The sequence below is a fragment of the Epinephelus moara genome, chromosome 6 (genome assembly GCF_006386435.1).
Source record: "Epinephelus moara isolate mb chromosome 6, YSFRI_EMoa_1.0, whole genome shotgun sequence".
Classification (NCBI taxonomy): domain Eukaryota; kingdom Metazoa; phylum Chordata; class Actinopteri; order Perciformes; family Serranidae; genus Epinephelus; species Epinephelus moara.
In genome coordinates this window covers 19,889,875-19,907,832 of record NC_065511.1, presented here as the reverse complement: position 1 = coordinate 19,907,832, position 17,958 = coordinate 19,889,875, and the positions used below count along the sequence as shown (strand labels likewise).

Sequence of the window (17,958 nt, the reverse complement as noted above, 5' to 3'; positions counted from 1 at the left end):
GACGCTGTATCCGATTATAAACAGCTCCCTCCATTTTTTATTCATTTTTATTTCTTTCGTTGTTGATTATCAGCTTCAGTAGCTGCCATGTTCCCATCGTGTCAGTCCCATCCTGCAGACAGCAGCGGGAAGAGGAGCTCCATCGCCAAGCTGCTGCTCGGGGTCTTTGTTGTTTATATGCTCCACACCGCCTGGCTGCTGTACGGCTTCCTCAACACCAGACCGTGCGATGGCAGCGCAGGAGAGCTCTGCATCACCTCCTACCTGACTGCGAGACCCAGGCTACAGGTTAGCACAGGCCTCTGTGGCTTTTACAGCAAACACGCAAATCAGGGACAGCAAACCTAATATATCTGTGAGATCCAGCTCAAGACGCTGCTGCAAGTTAAATAATGACTTTTGTTTTGTTTTTTTCATGAAAATTAGTATTTAATTATAGAGAGAAAACATGATCGTAAGGCTGAACCATTAACCTGTGATTTAAACATTAAGGGGGAAATCCACACACAGATTTATTATCCTGTAGTATTCTCAAAATATTGATTTATCTATACATATTGATTCTGAACAATTGAAAAAGTCCTTTTCTGCTGTATTAATACACGGGTGCAGCTGCACTTTCTGTCTCTCTCCTAATGTTTATAACAGCCATTCTGCTACTAACCAAGAAAAGGAAAGTTGCCATCATGTTATAGCCTTATTATATTCTTTTAATAAACATTTACATTGAATGCCCTCAGTGTCAGTTTTCCCTGGGGTATTAAAAATGGTATCAAATATAGCCATTTCTCAAGGTATTGTATCAAAATCAGAAATTCTAGTATCATGACAACAATATTATCCTGAGCACGATGGTTAATCGAAGTTTTGGTATATGTAAGTTTAGTTTGAGGGTGGTCAGTTCAGTAACTCAAGTAAACATAACTCCCATACTGTAAAACTTCAATTAATAGCCCAGGCTATTATTTACTTAAATCACTGAAGTCAACAGGCTTATATTTGGGACAGGCCTTTAATTCCTTTCACACAAAACTGTTGCTCAGCAAGATGGGAAATACAATCAATTTGTTTATCTAAACCAGCATGAATATTACTTATATAAAAAATAGGTTTCAAATAACATCAGTTATGAATCATTTCATGTAGCTCCGACAGACAGCACATCAGAGAAAGAGAGTTACAACACTCACTTAACAGCACCCCACATACCAACACAGCACCACTTTTTCTTGGTAATATATGTTAATATTTGCAACTTGGATTCATTTTTATGAAAAGCCCTTTTGATTCTGTTGATCTGAGGACCCTTCGGACTAACACAATACGAAAAACTCACTGGGTAATCAAAGAGTGGGCACATATTCTGGCTTTATGACAGCTTCAGATGAAGGGAGTCACCACTTGTTTTTTTGTCAAGCTGGTATTTAAATTGAAATGATTTACGCTCTTCTCTGGTGCTCATAGTTTCAGTAGAATGAACTGAGTGATTGACTTGTGGAGAATCTTACCAAACCAACGCTGTGTAGCATCTCCATATGTGAATATATGATTTAAACAGTGTAATGTTAGCTCCAGTGGGAAGCCAACAGCTTGGTTTTATACGTTTGAAGAGCGTCTATTAAAAAAAAAAAAAAAAAAGAACTGCTTGGCAACCAGACCAGGCCTCTAATTGAGACAGGCCCTTATTTGTCAAAACGTGTAGCTACATAGGCTAGTCAAAGGGACTGGGCTTTTAATTGAAGTTTTACGGTATGGAGTGCAATCTGGTTTTTCTGTTTTGTTTTGTTGCCAAATTTCATCTCATTTAATGTTAATTGAACGGGGACAAATACAGTATGTACAGAGAACTGTACAAAAATGCAATGTATCACAGCATTTATAGCCACTGCTAATATCCAATGCCTGTCCCTGGATGGGCTTTTAAAATAACAAACATGAGACATGATCAGACACAACAAGGTGGAACAATGTCATACTACATTTTGCTGACCATATAGCAGGCATATCCAAAGTCCGGCCCAAGGATCAATTTAAACAGCCCTTAGCTTGCCTTTCAAAAATTGACCGTATGTGGTCCACCACACAATATTGGTTGATCATACAGTTTGCAGACATGCATCAAGCAAACACACTTTACCTTACAGCAGACATTTCCTGCCAGGTAGCAGACATGGCCTGAAGTCGCATAAAGACGACAGTGAGGACTACATCTTTTAGAAGAAGTGGAAAGTTGAATACATTTTCACTGAAAGATGAAAGCGCTGCATCTGTTTCCGTTGTTTGTGATTTCTATTTTTAATGACCCATTTGATGCGAGAAGCAGCTGGCCCCGAGGTATTTTCACATTATCTAATCTGGCCCCCAGCCAACAACATTTAGAGACCCCTGCCTTATTGGAACAGCAGTACAATTTACTGGCATACTCACATATACAGCACATACACACATAGACATCTACGCATGTGCATACATATATAAATTTACACTGTATACACATACATATCTATCTATTTCTGCAGCTGCATCTCATTTTGGACTCAAAGCCTCTTCTAAAATGGAAAGACTGCTTTGAATCTCTTCTTCTCTTCTCTTTTGTTGTATCCAGATGAGTGTCTTCACCTGCCTTGTGCCAGACAACAGCCAGCTCAACCTTGCAGTTAAAATAGACCCATTCGACCCACACTCTACATTTGAGAGGTTGGTATCACATGTTCATATCTGCAAGACTTCCCACTCATTACCATCACAAGAGGAACACTATAGAAACCATGTCCATGGCATGATATGTTGTTTTAAGAAAGAAAAAGCTTATTTGTCCATCTGTCAGGCTGGCTGTTTTAACTCACTGTCTCTCTGTCTCCCCACAGGCAGGTGAATGTCTCTCTGCCAGAGGAGACTCGAGCAAATGGCACTCTGTACGCAATGGTGTACGTTCACAAAGCCGGAGTTTCTCCTCTGGACGACAGCAGAGAGGTCCACTACGCAGTCCAGCTCACCAACTACATCACTCCCACACACACAGAGGGGCAGAGAGACATGCAGAAGGTAAAACGTAATTCAATATCTGACATAGCTCTATCATATTTCAGCTACCGTGTGTCACCTTTACAGCAGATTTAGACGTGCAGTCTCACTGCAGTAAGTTATTTTTGTGGCCCCATCAGAAGCCAAGTCCCAGATCAGAGAGTCCTGTGTCCCACTGGAGACCTCACCTGTCAATCACAATGATGTCAGAGGACTTCACCTTCAACAAGGCGGGGCTTCCTAGTGATGTGCGGCGCTACATGAGAGTGTAAGTCACATGAGGCTGTGGAGGTCAAAGACAGGTGATCAGTCAGAGTGCTGCTGACTCCTGCCTTAGTGCTGCTTCTCATCTGTATACCCTGGAGCTTGAGTGAGGAAAGCTTTTAGACAGTGAGCTCCTTAAAGCACCATTTTATCTGTATAGCCTGCACAGCATACCCTGCATATACCATACAAAATGTCGCAACGAGTGGTTAAATCTGCTCAAAAAATAACCAACAGCAGCCTCCCTTCCTTGGAGGACATTTTTGTCAGCAGGTGCAGAAGCAGAGCGCCATGTATCATGAAGGACCCCACCTACCTGGCACAAACTGTTCACCCCCCCTCAGGCACAAGGCTGCACAGCCTCAAAGCGTGAACAACGAGGCTTAAGTGCAGCTTCTTCCAAGAGGCTGTGAGGCTTATGAACACTCTGGCTTAAAGTCTATCCTCTGCACTTTATACTGCGGCTACTGATGCACTATTACTTTAACATGCTGCTTGGTTTTTAACTATGTGTTATATTTATTATAGGCTTAGTTAGTTAAGGTTATGTAATTATTCATCATAAGTCTGTCTTAAATGTTACTTATTCTGCTGCTCAACCTGTAACGAATTTCATTCCCTGATGTTTTTTAACACATTTGAATGACAATAAACTGAACCTTTAACCTTGAAACTAACTGATCAAGGCAGCGGTAAACCAGCAGCTCCTGTGTTCAGTGAGGTAAAATTACAGTTTCTGCCAGTGGAGTCTGGCTTTGAAAAGAGCATAGACGCGTTTCTCTGTCAGTTCAGTTCCTAATTGGAAAGGGCTGTCTGTTTGGGGAGTACTGAGCATACGACTGGATAAAAGAGACTTGGATTATACAGCATGGGTTGTGTGAGAGTTTGTAAAGAGATATTTTCCTATGTAGTTTTGCTGTAGCTTAACATGGTCCTCATTTACTTCAGTTCATCAGGAATTGTTTACAGTTTTTGGATTCTTCATTCACTGTGGGGGCTTTCGAGAAAAACAGAATGTTTTCTTCACAAATTCATGTAACATGAAATAAGAAATTGATATACAAATTACCATTTAGAAGAGGAAGCAAAGTTTATAAAGTCAGGAAAAAACATTGTGCATTGTGAGCCTTTGGAGAGGTCCTCCCAAGCTGGTAATCACTGGTATATAGTTACCATTACCAGCATTGCCAGCATGGTTGCTTCTCTGTAGAACAACAGTTGTGAGTGGGGGTTGGCTGTTTATCAATGGTTAGGCACATCTGATCAGAGAGTAAACACAAACCCTGTTAGATCTGTCAGATATACCTAAGGGGTGTTGCTGAGTAAACTATTTAAATGCACGTGTGTACGATCCTTCCTCTCCTCGCAACACTTCCTGTAAATAAGGAATCTGCCCCGAGCCACCAATGCGTCTGTTTGGATTGAGCTTTCTTCCGGTTTCTCCCCACAGCTCTCAGGAAGGCCGACAGATGATCTACCTCCCTCTGCTGCTGGTGAACGAGCTCAGCTTCAGAGTCAGAGACCTTGTGGTAGGATGACTTTACACACTAAGTTTAAAGGACACTTATTAAAACTTTGTTCAATAAATACTGGGTTTTGAATGAAATAACCTTGTATCTATCTATGCACCCATTCATAGGAGATCAGCAGCAGCACTGTTCAGCTCCCTCTGACTGTGTCCTATGAGGGAATCTCTCTGAGGGGGTTCAGGTTCTGGGTGCACCTACAGGATGTGGTTTATTCCCTGCGACAGTTCGGTGAGCTAATAACACAACATATATTTAGATATACCTGCAAGCAGCAATTCCAGGGTACAGCTACCAGCTACCATGGGCCTTTAAAACTTGAAAGCTCAATAGGGTCAAGGCCTTTAACAGTTAACGACACCTGCATTAAAGATAACCAACACGTTTTTGACAATCGGACAGATGCTCATTCATTTACAACCTAATCTCTACTGGGCCACACTCTTCTTTGGCAACACTGTTACTTCCTACTGGTTGATTGTAGAAACAGTTTGGGGGAGATGCTTCAGTGGCTAAATTAAGAGTATTCACCGAGTTTGGTGATGTTTAGACAAACTGTCATTGATTTGTGGACAAATTTTGCACCAGGCTGATGCACTTGTTTTCAACTGGTGGCGCCCCCTATTGAGCCATTTCAAAATAATTTTACACACATGATTTAGCATTGTTATTTAATATATCCTGCAAGTGTTTTAATGATTGGACAAAGAATTTCTGATTTATAGTCTAATTTGTGTTATTATTTTGCATTTGTGGTGCTCCCTAGTGGTCAACTTTAATGAAACTTTCAGGATATATTGGGAGCACTCATGCAGACATTTCCCACTAGTTTTGTGATAATTGGCTCAGTGGTTATGGAGTTAGGTCTATTTATATGCTGAGCTACACCACTCTAAAGTTCATTGGTCGGTATCTTCATTACAAAATAAGATATCAACCAGCTTTCAATATCTTTTGCTAAACATCTGATGAGGATTCACTTAAAAAATTTGGTACAAATTGGACCTATGATTAAGGACGTGATGTCAAAGATGTGTTTTTAAAAAAATTCAAAATGATGGAAAATCTAGTTGGATCTTGAGGCTTTTGTGGAGCACATTGAGCTGGACTTGTGTGTCAAATTTTAATGTGAATCAGACTTGCAGTGTGATGGGCTTGGTCTTTCTAAAATTGAACTTTTGGGCCTTAATCATACCACTTCCATCTGGCCAATTGGCATCATATTTGTTGAAGGAATAGCAAATCAAATGTGGCTAATAAACAGATTTTGTAGATGGAAGAAGTCACCTTAAGGCAAAGTTATTTGTGGAAATATTTTCTAGAATCCCTACCTCACTATTTGATTGATTAGCTATGAGACCTGTGAGGCAAGTTTTCTGTTTTACCAGTACTGTAACATTATCTCCACCAGTGGAGACTGCCCTCTGGTGGCACATCTTGTGCACTACATCACATCAGTACAGCATCTCTGTATCGGTTTAATTGAAAGAGGAGCATCAGTATTTTTTATGGTAATGAAAATCATACCTTCAGGATATCTAAATATTGCGGTACACTGTAATACCTTGATACTGCCCAAACCTTGTAAAAACGCAGTACACATTTCAGCCTTTGACTTTATATATATCACACTGTCTGGAGATTGAACTGTATGAAATCTTTTAACTCTGCATTTTGGTGTTAATTCAGGTTTCACAGAAGAGAACGTGGATGAGATTAAAGAAACTTTGGCAAGCTCCAACCTCTACCTGTTAGTGCTGACTGCACTCATCACAGCTCTGCAAGTAAGATTTAAAAAAAAATACCATATACACATTAGCATTCACCTGACAGATAGTCTTAATTATTGTATAAATCGCAGTCTGTATATGTAACATAGTTTGTCATGTGGGCATATTGCAAATGAAACATTGTAATATTAAAGTAAGTTTCTTCTCTCTGTCTGTGGTTTTCTACAGCTCATCTGTGAATTCTTGGCTCTTAAAAATGACGTCAGCTCATGGAGGAAAAAGAAGACCATGGCAGGGATGTCCAGGAAGTCAGGTGAGAAAATCACCAAATTCAACAAGCTTGACTTTTCATATTAGTTTGCAATACTAAAAGCTTATAAGCAATTATGAACGACATTAAAGGGAAACTTAAGTATTTTTTAACCTGGACCCTATTTCCCTATGTTTTTATGTCCAAGTAACTAACGGAAACAACATTTTTTGAAATTGGTCCAGTACTGGGAGAGACTGCTGCAGCCACAGCAGTGAATCAGGCTGCACTATAATCCCAACAGGCAATTGTGCACCATCAATTTACGTCCAGTAAAAGTGTTTGTCTTTGCCACTGATAGGCTCAGATTGTTATATATCACTGACAACATTACGGAAAAGACCCAACAGAGAAATGAAAGAAAAAAAAATCCTTACCTTTTGCTTGGTCTGGTATGTTTGTGCATGTAACCAACTCTCGCTCAAGGAAAAGTCTCATTCTGAAATCTTGCAGATTTTTTTTTTAATCTTATCTTTAAGATAACACTAAGCTCCCCTTTCTGTACTCCAACACAACACACTCCTCCCAGCATTCCTCTCTCCAGCTCTTACTAATGTTTCCACTGTTGTTTTTCCTGCAACAAGTCACCTCTCACGAGATTTCAGAGCGAGACTTCTCCTTGAGCAATAGCCAACAGATTAGCAAAAGGTAAAGAAAAACTTGTAGGGATCTTTCAGTAATGTTGTCAGACACTTATGATAACAATCTGAGCCTGTCAGTGGCAAAACCAAGAACCTTTAGTGGACGTATAGTGATGGTGGAAAATTGCCTGTAGGGATTACATTCCAACCTGTAGTGGTCTCACTAAGTGTTGGACCAATTTAAAAAAAAAAAAAAAAAAGTCCTCTTCATTAGTTTCCTTTAAATTAAAATTTTTGCTGTAAATGATGTATCACACAGCAAAGCAGTAGGAAAATATTGAAATAGTTATTAACTGTTCCCTTGGTCTGTTCCCTCTCTGTTTGTAGTTCTGTGGCGTAGCCTCAGCACTTTGCTGATTTTCCTCCACCTGCTCGAGGAGACCAGTCTACTGGTGCTGCTTCCTGTTGGACTGGGAGCATGTGTGGAGGTATTCAGTATAATCAAATACCTCCAACACAAATGGTCAATCAAAGATCATAACTTACAGTTTAAACCCACTAACCTGTCGTCCTGCAGGTCTGGAAGGTGTTTACAGTGTTTAAGATCCAGTTTCAGTGGAAAAACTCCAAGCTCCATGTGAGTATGCTGATTTAACATGAGTGGAGTAATATGTTTTGCTGTGGTTTAAATAATGTCACACTTTCTTTTTGCGTATCTTAGTAACTAGATTTTTGCTTCCAGTCCAGATGCAGATAGTCAATACATGTTTTTTTAACCAAAGTCCACTTCTTCTGTCACTGTGTAGGTAACTAAGTTGGATGAAGAGGAAAGAAAGACAGTGGAGTATGACGTGCAGGTATGTTTCTGTCTTTTCTGATTTTATCCTCTGCCTCAGGCTTTGTTTGATTTTAATATTTTGTGTGTGGGTTTCTCTTCAGGCATCCAGATACTTGTCCTACTTGGTCTATCCTCTGTGTATCAGCGGAGCTATTTTCTCACTGGCCTACTTACGCCAAAAGAGGTGAGCATTTGTTGCTACCAAATGTCACACACTCGTTTGTGCAGCCTGCTCGTAACATTTCAATACAAACTCTTTCCTGGTAACATTTTAGTTCCTCTCCAACTACAGTGATGATGTCTTTTAAGCAGTCAGATTTAAATCACAGCTGAATGTTTCTTGAATGAAAGTAAGATGTTTTTTGGTTGTTCTAATATACTGGTCATTATTTACATGAATTCAGCAGCTGCTACATGAGATTAACATTAAATTGAATTTTGTTTGCAGTTACTATTCCTGGCTGATCAACAGCCTGGTGACTGGTGAGTAAACTTCCATCATTTGTACCAGTGAAACGAAACAAGCTCTTCTCTTGTTAACGGCACCGTTTTTCAATCGTTTCTTGTCAGTTTTTTTGGTAAAACTTTGCTTGAAGGTATCTACATAACAGTGACATGACACTGTCATAACTATGACATGACACGGTCATGAACCTGTCATGAACATTATGTACATGTCATAAAGGTTTATGACTGCTGTCATTAAGTGTCATTCGGTTTTTGTAATGACAAGTTGACATTGTTTGGGTTGTCTTGATTATGACAACTTGTCATTAATTAAAGTGACATTACCAGAAGTTGTCTTTGTCATGACAAGTTGACATTAAATTTGTTTGAGATGTCCTTATAATGACAACTTGATATTAACCAGGATGACATTACCAGAAGATGTCTTTCTCATAACAATAATAATCATTATGTCAATTTGTCATAAACACAAAAAAAGATGCATTTCTTGTTAATGTCAAGTTGTCATGACAAAGAAATCTTCTGGTAATGTCATCTTGGTTAATGTCAACACACATGACACTTAATGACAGCAGTCATAAACGTTTATGACATGTACATAATGTTTATGACAAGTTCATTATAGTGACATGTCATAGTTATGACAGTGTCATGTCACCCTTATGTAGATACCTTCAAGTAAAGTGTTACTGTTTTTTCCATTAAATTTACCCGATGTCTTTACTTTTATATTAACTTTTAGTGTGCTGCTGCATTGACACTTAACCTCTCCTCCTTTCAGGAGTGTACGCCTTTGGCTTCCTGTCTATGGCCCCACAGCTCTTCATCAACCACAAGGTCTGCAAATTCATCACACACCATTATCAGCAGACTGTTCACACAGTGTATACTCAAACAGTAGATCTTCTCTGCATCCTGATCATATCGATCACATTGTTAGTGGTCCGAACTACCGTTGTTTATCATACATGTAAATCACATTATCTTTTCCGCTCAATTTTAAGGCAAATTATTAGATATTTTAGTGTTGAATATAATTTCTACAGTAAATTACATATGTGAGCTTCCTGTGTGTTGTACCTTTAAGTCAGTCGCCATCAATCACAATTGTCTTATGTCTTATGAAACAGTTAATTATTTTAACCATCTGCCTCGCAATCCACCATTAGACAGTCTGAAGAGCTGCAATGCATTTTGGGGCAGTGAACTACTGTATGTTCAGCAAGCTCACATCTCATACTCAGAAATTCTTTCTAATTTAGTGTACATTACATCCAGACATTTTTTGCGAACACTTCATGTTCAATTTTTACGTCATAATTAGTGTGAATAGCATGTTAGTATGTGGTTTTAAGCACAGCCCACATTATGTGTATTATTCAGTAAATTATTTGATTATACTGCTATGAAATACTTGTCCCTTTGTGTTTCTTGCTCCTCCCTCTGGATCAGTTGAAGTCTGTGAGCCACCTGCAGGGGACAGTGTTGATGTACAGAGTGAGTGTGACTATTTCCCTGGCACATTCATATACAGTAACAGTAACACACTTTCTGCAGCCGAGAGCAGAGTAGATTTTTCTGGGTACTTTGTATTGAAATGTTTCTACATTGAATTAAGAACCATTTTAATTCTCACCGGACAGTTTTCACTGGTTGATTAGTTACTTATTCTCTCCCTCCTTCCTCTCCTCCATCTCTTTCTACCAGGGAGTGAACACGCTGATCTCAGATCTGTGCTCCTTTGCCTCCTTTTTCTCCTCCTCTGCATCCTTCTCCTCCTCTCATCAACTTTCCTGCTTCAGAGATGAGCTCTTCTTCTTCCTCTACCTCTACCAGCGGAGGTGGGACTCTGCACAGGATACTACAAAATAAACACATTTACACTGAACATTGTGCAAACACAAACCAGTGTTTGACTTTAGACTTAGACCGTCCTCCGCCAAAAAATGGCACCATAGGTCATTTGTACAATCAGCTTACTACAACCCAAATTTACGTTTGCTGGTAACCTCTTGTGGCAGTACTCATTATGACAAGGAAGAAGGTCAGGTGATGTAACATAAAGAGCAGCAAAGCTTGCATAAGGAGGAGGTCAGGTTGGAAATAAGGTCAAACAAACTTAGGACTTTGATCCAGGAAGGCTGTTTGTGTCCCGAATGAAACAAAAAGTCAGCCTTGACTTATTTTAAGTGCCGTCTATTTAGGAAATGCTCCTGTAGCTAGTATTAGACTGACTGTTGTCTGGATCTGTGTGTAATATCTAACCCTGCTTTCACCTCATATCTCCACCAGGCGTTTCGCCCACAAGGCCAGGAGGCGAGAGTCTGGGAGCCACAGCAAGAAACTAAAGACTCAATGAGGACGAGACAAATTCCTCTCCTTTTCCTTTTTTCCCCCCTGAGAAATTAACGTACAAACACACAAAAACTCATCTTCAAAACCCCGATGAAGATGTGAAACGGAGGCTCGGGCAGGACAGTCATCCACAGCAGCTTTAAACTGATCCAAGACGAGCTGTTCTGCCTCCGACTCTGCACCACTGTACTCTCATGGTGCTGCTGCTTCCTGCTTGGCATCAACAAAGCTTCCCCCTTTACAGTGATTGAACAGACAGACACTGCTGCACGTTATGCAAGAAGATCATCAACGGCATCGTATCACCGGTTGTAATGTGCATTTGCTTGACTCTGCTCTTTGTGCACACATAAGGGGGTTCCTGAAAATGTCTCAGATATAGCTCCATAATCCTAAATCAATAACCACCTGCTGCAACTAGACTTGTACTTTATGGACTCACTTAACTCTCTTTGTCACTGGCTTTCATATGTCTGTCTGAAAAGCTTGGGTCATTATTCTCCCTTTAAAATTTACTTGTTAACAAATTTATTGTACAGATTTATACACACGCAGTATATTCTGCTTGTTCCAGCACTTAACTGAAGCTGGGGCGGCCCTCTAATAGGCGTCAACTGCTACATGAAGCTATACACCAAGTATAAACTGAAATATTCTAAACTCAAGATGGCATTATTTTTATGGTTGTGTCATAACATAGAATGAATAACCCCAACACAGCGCAACATATTTAGTTTCTTTGCAAACTTTAGTGATTTAAAATAGTGTCCTGTGGTTTGAACATTGCGTGGCATTGCAGCACAGGTGTGTAATGACAGTCAAACAGGTGAATCCTGCAGGGATACAGGTAAGCAACATGGCCTCAGACAGTGATGGGAGGACGAGGGAAGCAACACAAAGCACTTTTTTTATTCTTCCTCCAGCTTAGGAGAATAAAGTAGGTGAGGTAAGGTTAAACTTTAATGTCGCAGAGGGGCAATTTGAGATATAGACAGTGGTCATGAGTACAACAACACAGACAGAATCCAGTATCACACACTGTCAGGAGTAAATCATGGACATCAGTGGTCTCTGCTGGTTTAGATGAGCGATAGCAGACGGGACGCAGGACGATCTATAACGCTAAGTGCTGCATTTAGGGAGGTATAACATAGAACATTTTCATGATAGTCCTATCTACATTGAAACTCTTCAGCTTCCTTAAAAAGAATAGCGTTGGTTTGCCTTCTTACAGACGCCATCAGTGTTCACATCAAGATTCGACTTGTCATCTAAGACAGTGCCAAGGTACTTGTACTGCTGCACTGCTGCCTCCGGCTCCCCCTTAATCATATGACTGGTGTTAAAGGTGTCCTATCAGGTTGTGTTGCTGGTAACATCAAAGGGTACATGCTACCTGTTAGGTAGAGTTAATGTTAGTCTCGTATATCTAGAATGTCATTAGATATAGTAACTTATCATTCACCCTCATGTATTATATTGAATTACTTCTACCGTCAGTACACTGTACAGATATTTTATAAAGACTGGCTTTGCAATGTTAACCTGATGGCATGTGTCCATGAAATCCCCGCATTGCATTTTAACTTACAACATACAGAATAGCTGCTTAGTTGAAGTATCAGTGTGTTCTCTTCCACTCAGCACATACAAACACACACACACATTACAAAGAATGAGAAACATGTATCTACAGATGGCATAAACACAGCACTGTAAATGAACTCTTTAACCAAGCTGTTTATTGTGCTTGTATCATGCTGATCTCTGCGCTTATTTCTACTTCTTTGCCGACTGCACTGCTTGAGCTGGAGAATAATTTACAAACTTAAAATGATTTTTTAAATTATTTTATTTTTCATTGCTTTGACAATGCAACCTGCTTGTTATGTTTTTCTAATATGAAATAAAGGTAAAAAAAAATGTTGGGTGTGTGTATGGATTGATGTGAATGTGATAGCTTGTGCTTCTATCAACACGTGCAATCAGAAGACAAAAGAAGACAGACAGCAGACTGGTAGTTATAGCAACCGCCTGACTTGTTTTTGTTGAGGATGTTTCCACACTTTGCACACATGCTTTGTGATTTCTGTCATATTATGAATTAAGGAGACACTGTGTCCCATTTAGGGTCGTATATGGTGTCAGGAAAAAAATATTAATTGAGAGAGAATCCTAACAATAAGTTTGTTTGTTTGTGTATGTGTGTGTGTGCATGTGTGTGTGTGTGCTGGGTGTGTGCTGGGTGTGTGCTGGTGCATTCCTCTGTTAACACTGGACATATTTGATGTGACAGATATGAGGATGACGTGGGTGCCGTCAGTCACTCTGAGAATGTCCCCAAGATTTGAAATCCATTTATTCATCTAGTGAAGAAAAAGCTGTTTAATGCTGTTTTAATACACAGTAACTGGCATCACAGTTGTTGTCCAGTTAGTTGGAGCTGGTAGTGTGATGTTGGTCAGGTCAGTTTTCGTCTTTTATAAGAAGCAGATCTCATTCATTTTGAACTGAAAGAGTTTTTGGTGAAAAATTGTGGCAACAACAAAATAAGGGGTGTGGCTTTCATAGAAGTTTGGTTTCAGAGAAATCACACCTTCACTATCTGACACACGCCCAGAACCTTAGATTTGATTTATGTCACTGGTTCATAGGCTGCAAGATCACTTCTGCAAACAAGTAACCTGTTTTATGACAATATTTAAACTTGCAATAACAGATTTATTTGGCCACTTGAGGGCTGCAGAAACAAGTTGCCATGCATGCACTTTAATTTGATGTGAGCAAACAGTTGCTTATTTCATAACAGTTACTGAGCAAACTCTTATTTGGATTCATGTTTTTGTCCACCTGATGAATGTAAGTACAATATTAACTGTCTTTTAGTTCTGTTTTTGGTCTCCACCAACTTAGAGTTATGGTCGTGAAGTGTCTTAATGAACACCATTTCCCATAATACATAGATGTTTGTGGGCTAAAAGACACAGGTGGACAGGTAAGGTGAGTTCATGAGCAAATAAAGGTGTCTAAGTTTTTAGACATTCATTTTTTTCTGTAACCACTTATCCTGTTGTGGGTCAGGGGTGTGCTGGTGCCCGTCCCAGCTGAGACTGGGCGAGAGGCGGAGCCCTGGTTACCAGACTATTGCAGGCCTGAAACCGAGACAGACAACCATTCACACTCACACCTACGGGCAATTTAGAGTCACCAATTAACCTGCATGTCTTTGGACTGTGGGAGGAAGCTGGAGTACCTGGAGAAAACCCACACTGACATAGGGAGAGCATGCAAGCTCAGCACAGAAGGGCTGGGTTTCGAACCAGTAACCCCTTTAGCTGTGAGGTGACGATGCTAACCGCTGCCCACTATGTCGCCTGTTTTTAGACAGCAGAGATTAAAACTAGAAAGTTGAAAAAATTACTGTAGAAGTTTTAAAGATATGGATGATACCAAGTTACAGCTAGGTGAGTGCCCACGCTGCAGCATGTCATTTCTTTGAATGCTCACAAAGTTATCACTGTTGGCTTTCTTAAAGCTGGAGTGCGGGACTTTTACGTATAAGTTAACATGGGTTACAGTCAAGTATACCGGAGTTGTGGTGTCTGTGGTGACTTTCCTGCGCTGGCACACCAGGAGTGATGTTTTATGTCAACCAACCAGAGCTAAAGGGGGAAGGATGCGGGGAGAGACTGATGGAGCAGCACCTACGGGTAAGGCTGAAAAGTATGGCGTCCACAAAAGCGCCTGGAGTGGATGCTCCAGATGAAAAAGAAACGCTCATGAACTCACCTTACCTGTCCACCTGTGTCTTTTAGCCCACAAACATCTATGTATTATGGGAAATGGTGTTTATTAAGACACTTCAGAACCATAACTCTAAGTTGGTGGAGACCAAAAACAGAGCTAAAAGACAGTTAATATTGTACTTGCATTCATCAGGTGGACAAAAAACTCACTGTGGTGAGGTCACCTGGAGGAATACGTTATTAAGCGTGCGTGGATAGGTTTTGTGTAATTACTCTCACTGCCAGAGGGGGGAGGAAAATGTTCCGCACTGCAGCTTTAAAATCATAAAAGTATCAGGCTTTTATAGTGACTGTTAAAATGGAGGCCGTTTTGGCTGAAGATGTGGAAAGTAAACCCTAGGAACATCCTTCAATTTCTTAAGGGAGAACATGAAAGAAATGCTGAATTACAGATTGCACCGAGCTGCAGAAGCTGGTGGAACAGCTTGAACATGACATCATTACTTTGGCCCTCTACAAGAGCGGTGAGAGTGAATTAAGACATTAAGGTTACTACCTAAACCAGTGGTTCCCAACTGGTCCAGCCACAGGGTCCAGATTTATCCAAAGTCATTAGTTCAAGGTCCACACAGGTTAATAAATTCAGCGTCATACTTGCGTTTGGCCATGTTGTCGAGCTAGTTTGCTGTCTCTGTCACGTGGCTGTCTGTTAGTCACACGCTCTACAGCAGGACGCAGCACTTTAAACTAAACACTGTGCTAGACATTCAGTGTGTCGAAAAATAAAGTGTGTTTTTTACAAACCTGACACGTTTGTGAGTCACTTGCGATCCATTCAGAATGGACCCACGACCCATGTTTATTTCCATGTTTGCTTCTGCTGCCTGTATTCACAGAGGGTGTATTAAAATAGACCTGGGAGTTCCCTCTTGACTAAAGAAAAGAGAGTCAACAGCACTTGAAGCAGCCCTGCAGCACAGGTTGAGCTGAACATGCTGCAAGTCATGACATAATACTCGCCGGCCTCAGCGACACACTGTCACACACTCTGTTTCAGTTAACGGCTGCTCAACTCAATGAGCCACATTGTGTCTTGTGCCTGTGATTGGCAGCAGATAAATACAGCGCAAGTTTCTGTGATACCACACAAGATCTAGGAATGCCCAACACATGCACGCACGTGACATTTATGAGATGCTTTTGGTGCTATAACAGTGGATGGTGATGTGGGTGGAACTGCTGCTGTGAGCTGCTTCTGTAAAACAAACAAAAGAAACCACACACACACACACACACACTCAGAGCAGGGCACACCACGTCTGACAGCGGAGGCTCAGGTGGTGAACAGACACTCACGCCTGTCATGAAGATGCTGCTCGGCCTTGTGCTCCTCTCCTGCCTCATCTCACCAGGTACCTAACTAAACCTCAGTCTCCTCAAACTGTAGTTGAGAGGATCAGGAGCTTTTCTCATGACCAAACTCATCTGTGGATGTGAAACACAGGCAGGGTGAATGTGGTAAGTAGGCTGTCTGTATGAATCTTGTAGGGAGGGCTTCAGGATCAGGTTTACTGATAAAAACATCAGTCTGGTGTAATTTGAGAGACTAAAATCACTGCTCCTAACTTTAAAAAGCAAGGGTGTTTCCTGTCAAATGAATTTAATAAAGGTTCAGTGGCAGTGGTGGAAATACTCAGATCTTGTTCTTGTTCTGACAGTTTAAGTTAAAGGGGGGATAGAGGGGGGATGACACGCAGCAGAGGGCCACAGGCTGGAATAGAGCCTGCGGCCACTGTTTCAAGGGCATTGCCTTTGATATGGGACACTTGCTCTACCCACTTAGCCACCAAGCGCCCCTAGATTGTCCCATTTGAGAATATTGTAGTATTCTTTCTAATATAACTGATGATGCATGAATGTGTCACTTAAGTTTTGCTGCTGGCAAAGATGGAGCTCATTTTAATGACTTTATATACGGCTGGGTAGCTTGTATTTCCCTCTGAAATGTAGTGGAGTGCAAGTATGAAGTAGCATGGAGTGGAAATATTCAAGCAAATTAAATGTACTTTCCACCACTGCTCAGTAGAACCGACTGTAACCTGGTTATTTTCAGGTTTTTGTGGCCAGGTTCAAGCTTTTTACTGAAAAAAAAACAAGTTTAATTGAGATAACAATCCTTTACACAATTTGTTTTTCAGGTTCAGACATGGCCTTGCCGTTTGTCTCAGGGTTCAGAAATAATGAAGTAATACAGGAAATGTGTAACAAACATAAAACTTTAACTGAGGATTTGTAACTTTGAAAATAAGATTTTTTTTTTAATTTTAATGTCTGTCGAGTCTGATCTTTGGTTTTATAGCTTTCAGTGTGTACAGTATGTCATTTTGTTTACTGAGTTTTATGCATCACCTCGATGACATGAGAGCAGAACAATAAACTGAATGGGTGGAACACCTTACAGCATCCTTTTCAATACTCTTTATAATTAAAGAAGCAAGCCGGACAAGTTTTAACAATGCCGTCTTTGGGAGTAGCTGTATTTCTAGTTTGGAGTATTTTTAACGTGACTTTCAGGTGCATCATAAAGGTTCCTCCAGTCCTATACCCTTATTCTTCCATAGTCAGACTGAACATGTTTAATGAGTCTAACATAAATTTTAATTTTGGGCTTTGATCCAGCAGCAGACATTCAGGAGCCTTATTAGATTCTTAATGCTTAAACTGTTAGAGAAGCCTGTATTTGTCACTTGTGTGCGTCATCTCTGTCACAAAGACAGTAACGACAACCAGATCCCAGTTTAATTCTACACTTGTCTATGATTTTCTTACTATATAATGACGAAAACTCTGTCCGTCTGTGTGTGTGTCTGTTCCACGTTTTTCTCCTCACTGACTTGGTCAATCCATGTGAAATTTGGCACAGTGGTAGAGGGTCATGGGAGGATGCGAATGAAGCGATATTACATCAATTGACCAAAGGGGGGCGCTATAGCAACCGACTGAAATTGCAAACTTTGAATGGGCATATCTCATGCCCTGTATGTCGTAGAGACATGAAACTTTGCACAGAGACGCCTCTCCTCATGAGGAACAAATTTGCCCCAAGAACACATAAC

The 17,958-nt window shown here is 40.5% G+C and overlaps 1 protein-coding gene across 4 annotated transcripts; it reads left to right on the top strand.

Annotated features, from left to right (window-relative positions):
- Nucleotides 1-87: 87 nt before the first annotated feature.
- LOC126391150 (lipid scramblase CLPTM1L-like) lies at nt 88-13,021 on the top strand. 4 transcript variants are annotated; one of them, XM_050045675.1, is made up of 17 exons: nt 88-288; nt 2,606-2,697; nt 2,868-3,045; nt 3,165-3,292; nt 4,739-4,817; nt 4,928-5,045; nt 6,504-6,598; nt 6,773-6,857; nt 7,823-7,923; nt 8,013-8,072; nt 8,242-8,292; nt 8,375-8,457; nt 8,722-8,756; nt 9,523-9,578; nt 10,194-10,238; nt 10,449-10,582; nt 11,034-13,021. In XM_050045675.1, the coding sequence occupies exons 1-17, from the start codon at nt 88-90 to the stop codon at nt 11,098-11,100; spliced, it is 1,608 nt and encodes a 535-aa protein (XP_049901632.1). In that variant the 3' UTR covers nt 11,101-13,021. The 4 variants fall into 4 exon arrangements, 2 of the variants coding, with proteins under 2 accessions (XP_049901632.1, XP_049901633.1); XR_007570042.1 differs by lacking the exons at nt 10,449-10,582; nt 11,034-13,021 and adding an exon at nt 8,549-8,623 and having other exon boundaries at nt 10,194-10,237; XM_050045676.1 differs by lacking the exon at nt 10,449-10,582.
- Nucleotides 13,022-17,958: the final 4,937 nt, after the last annotated feature.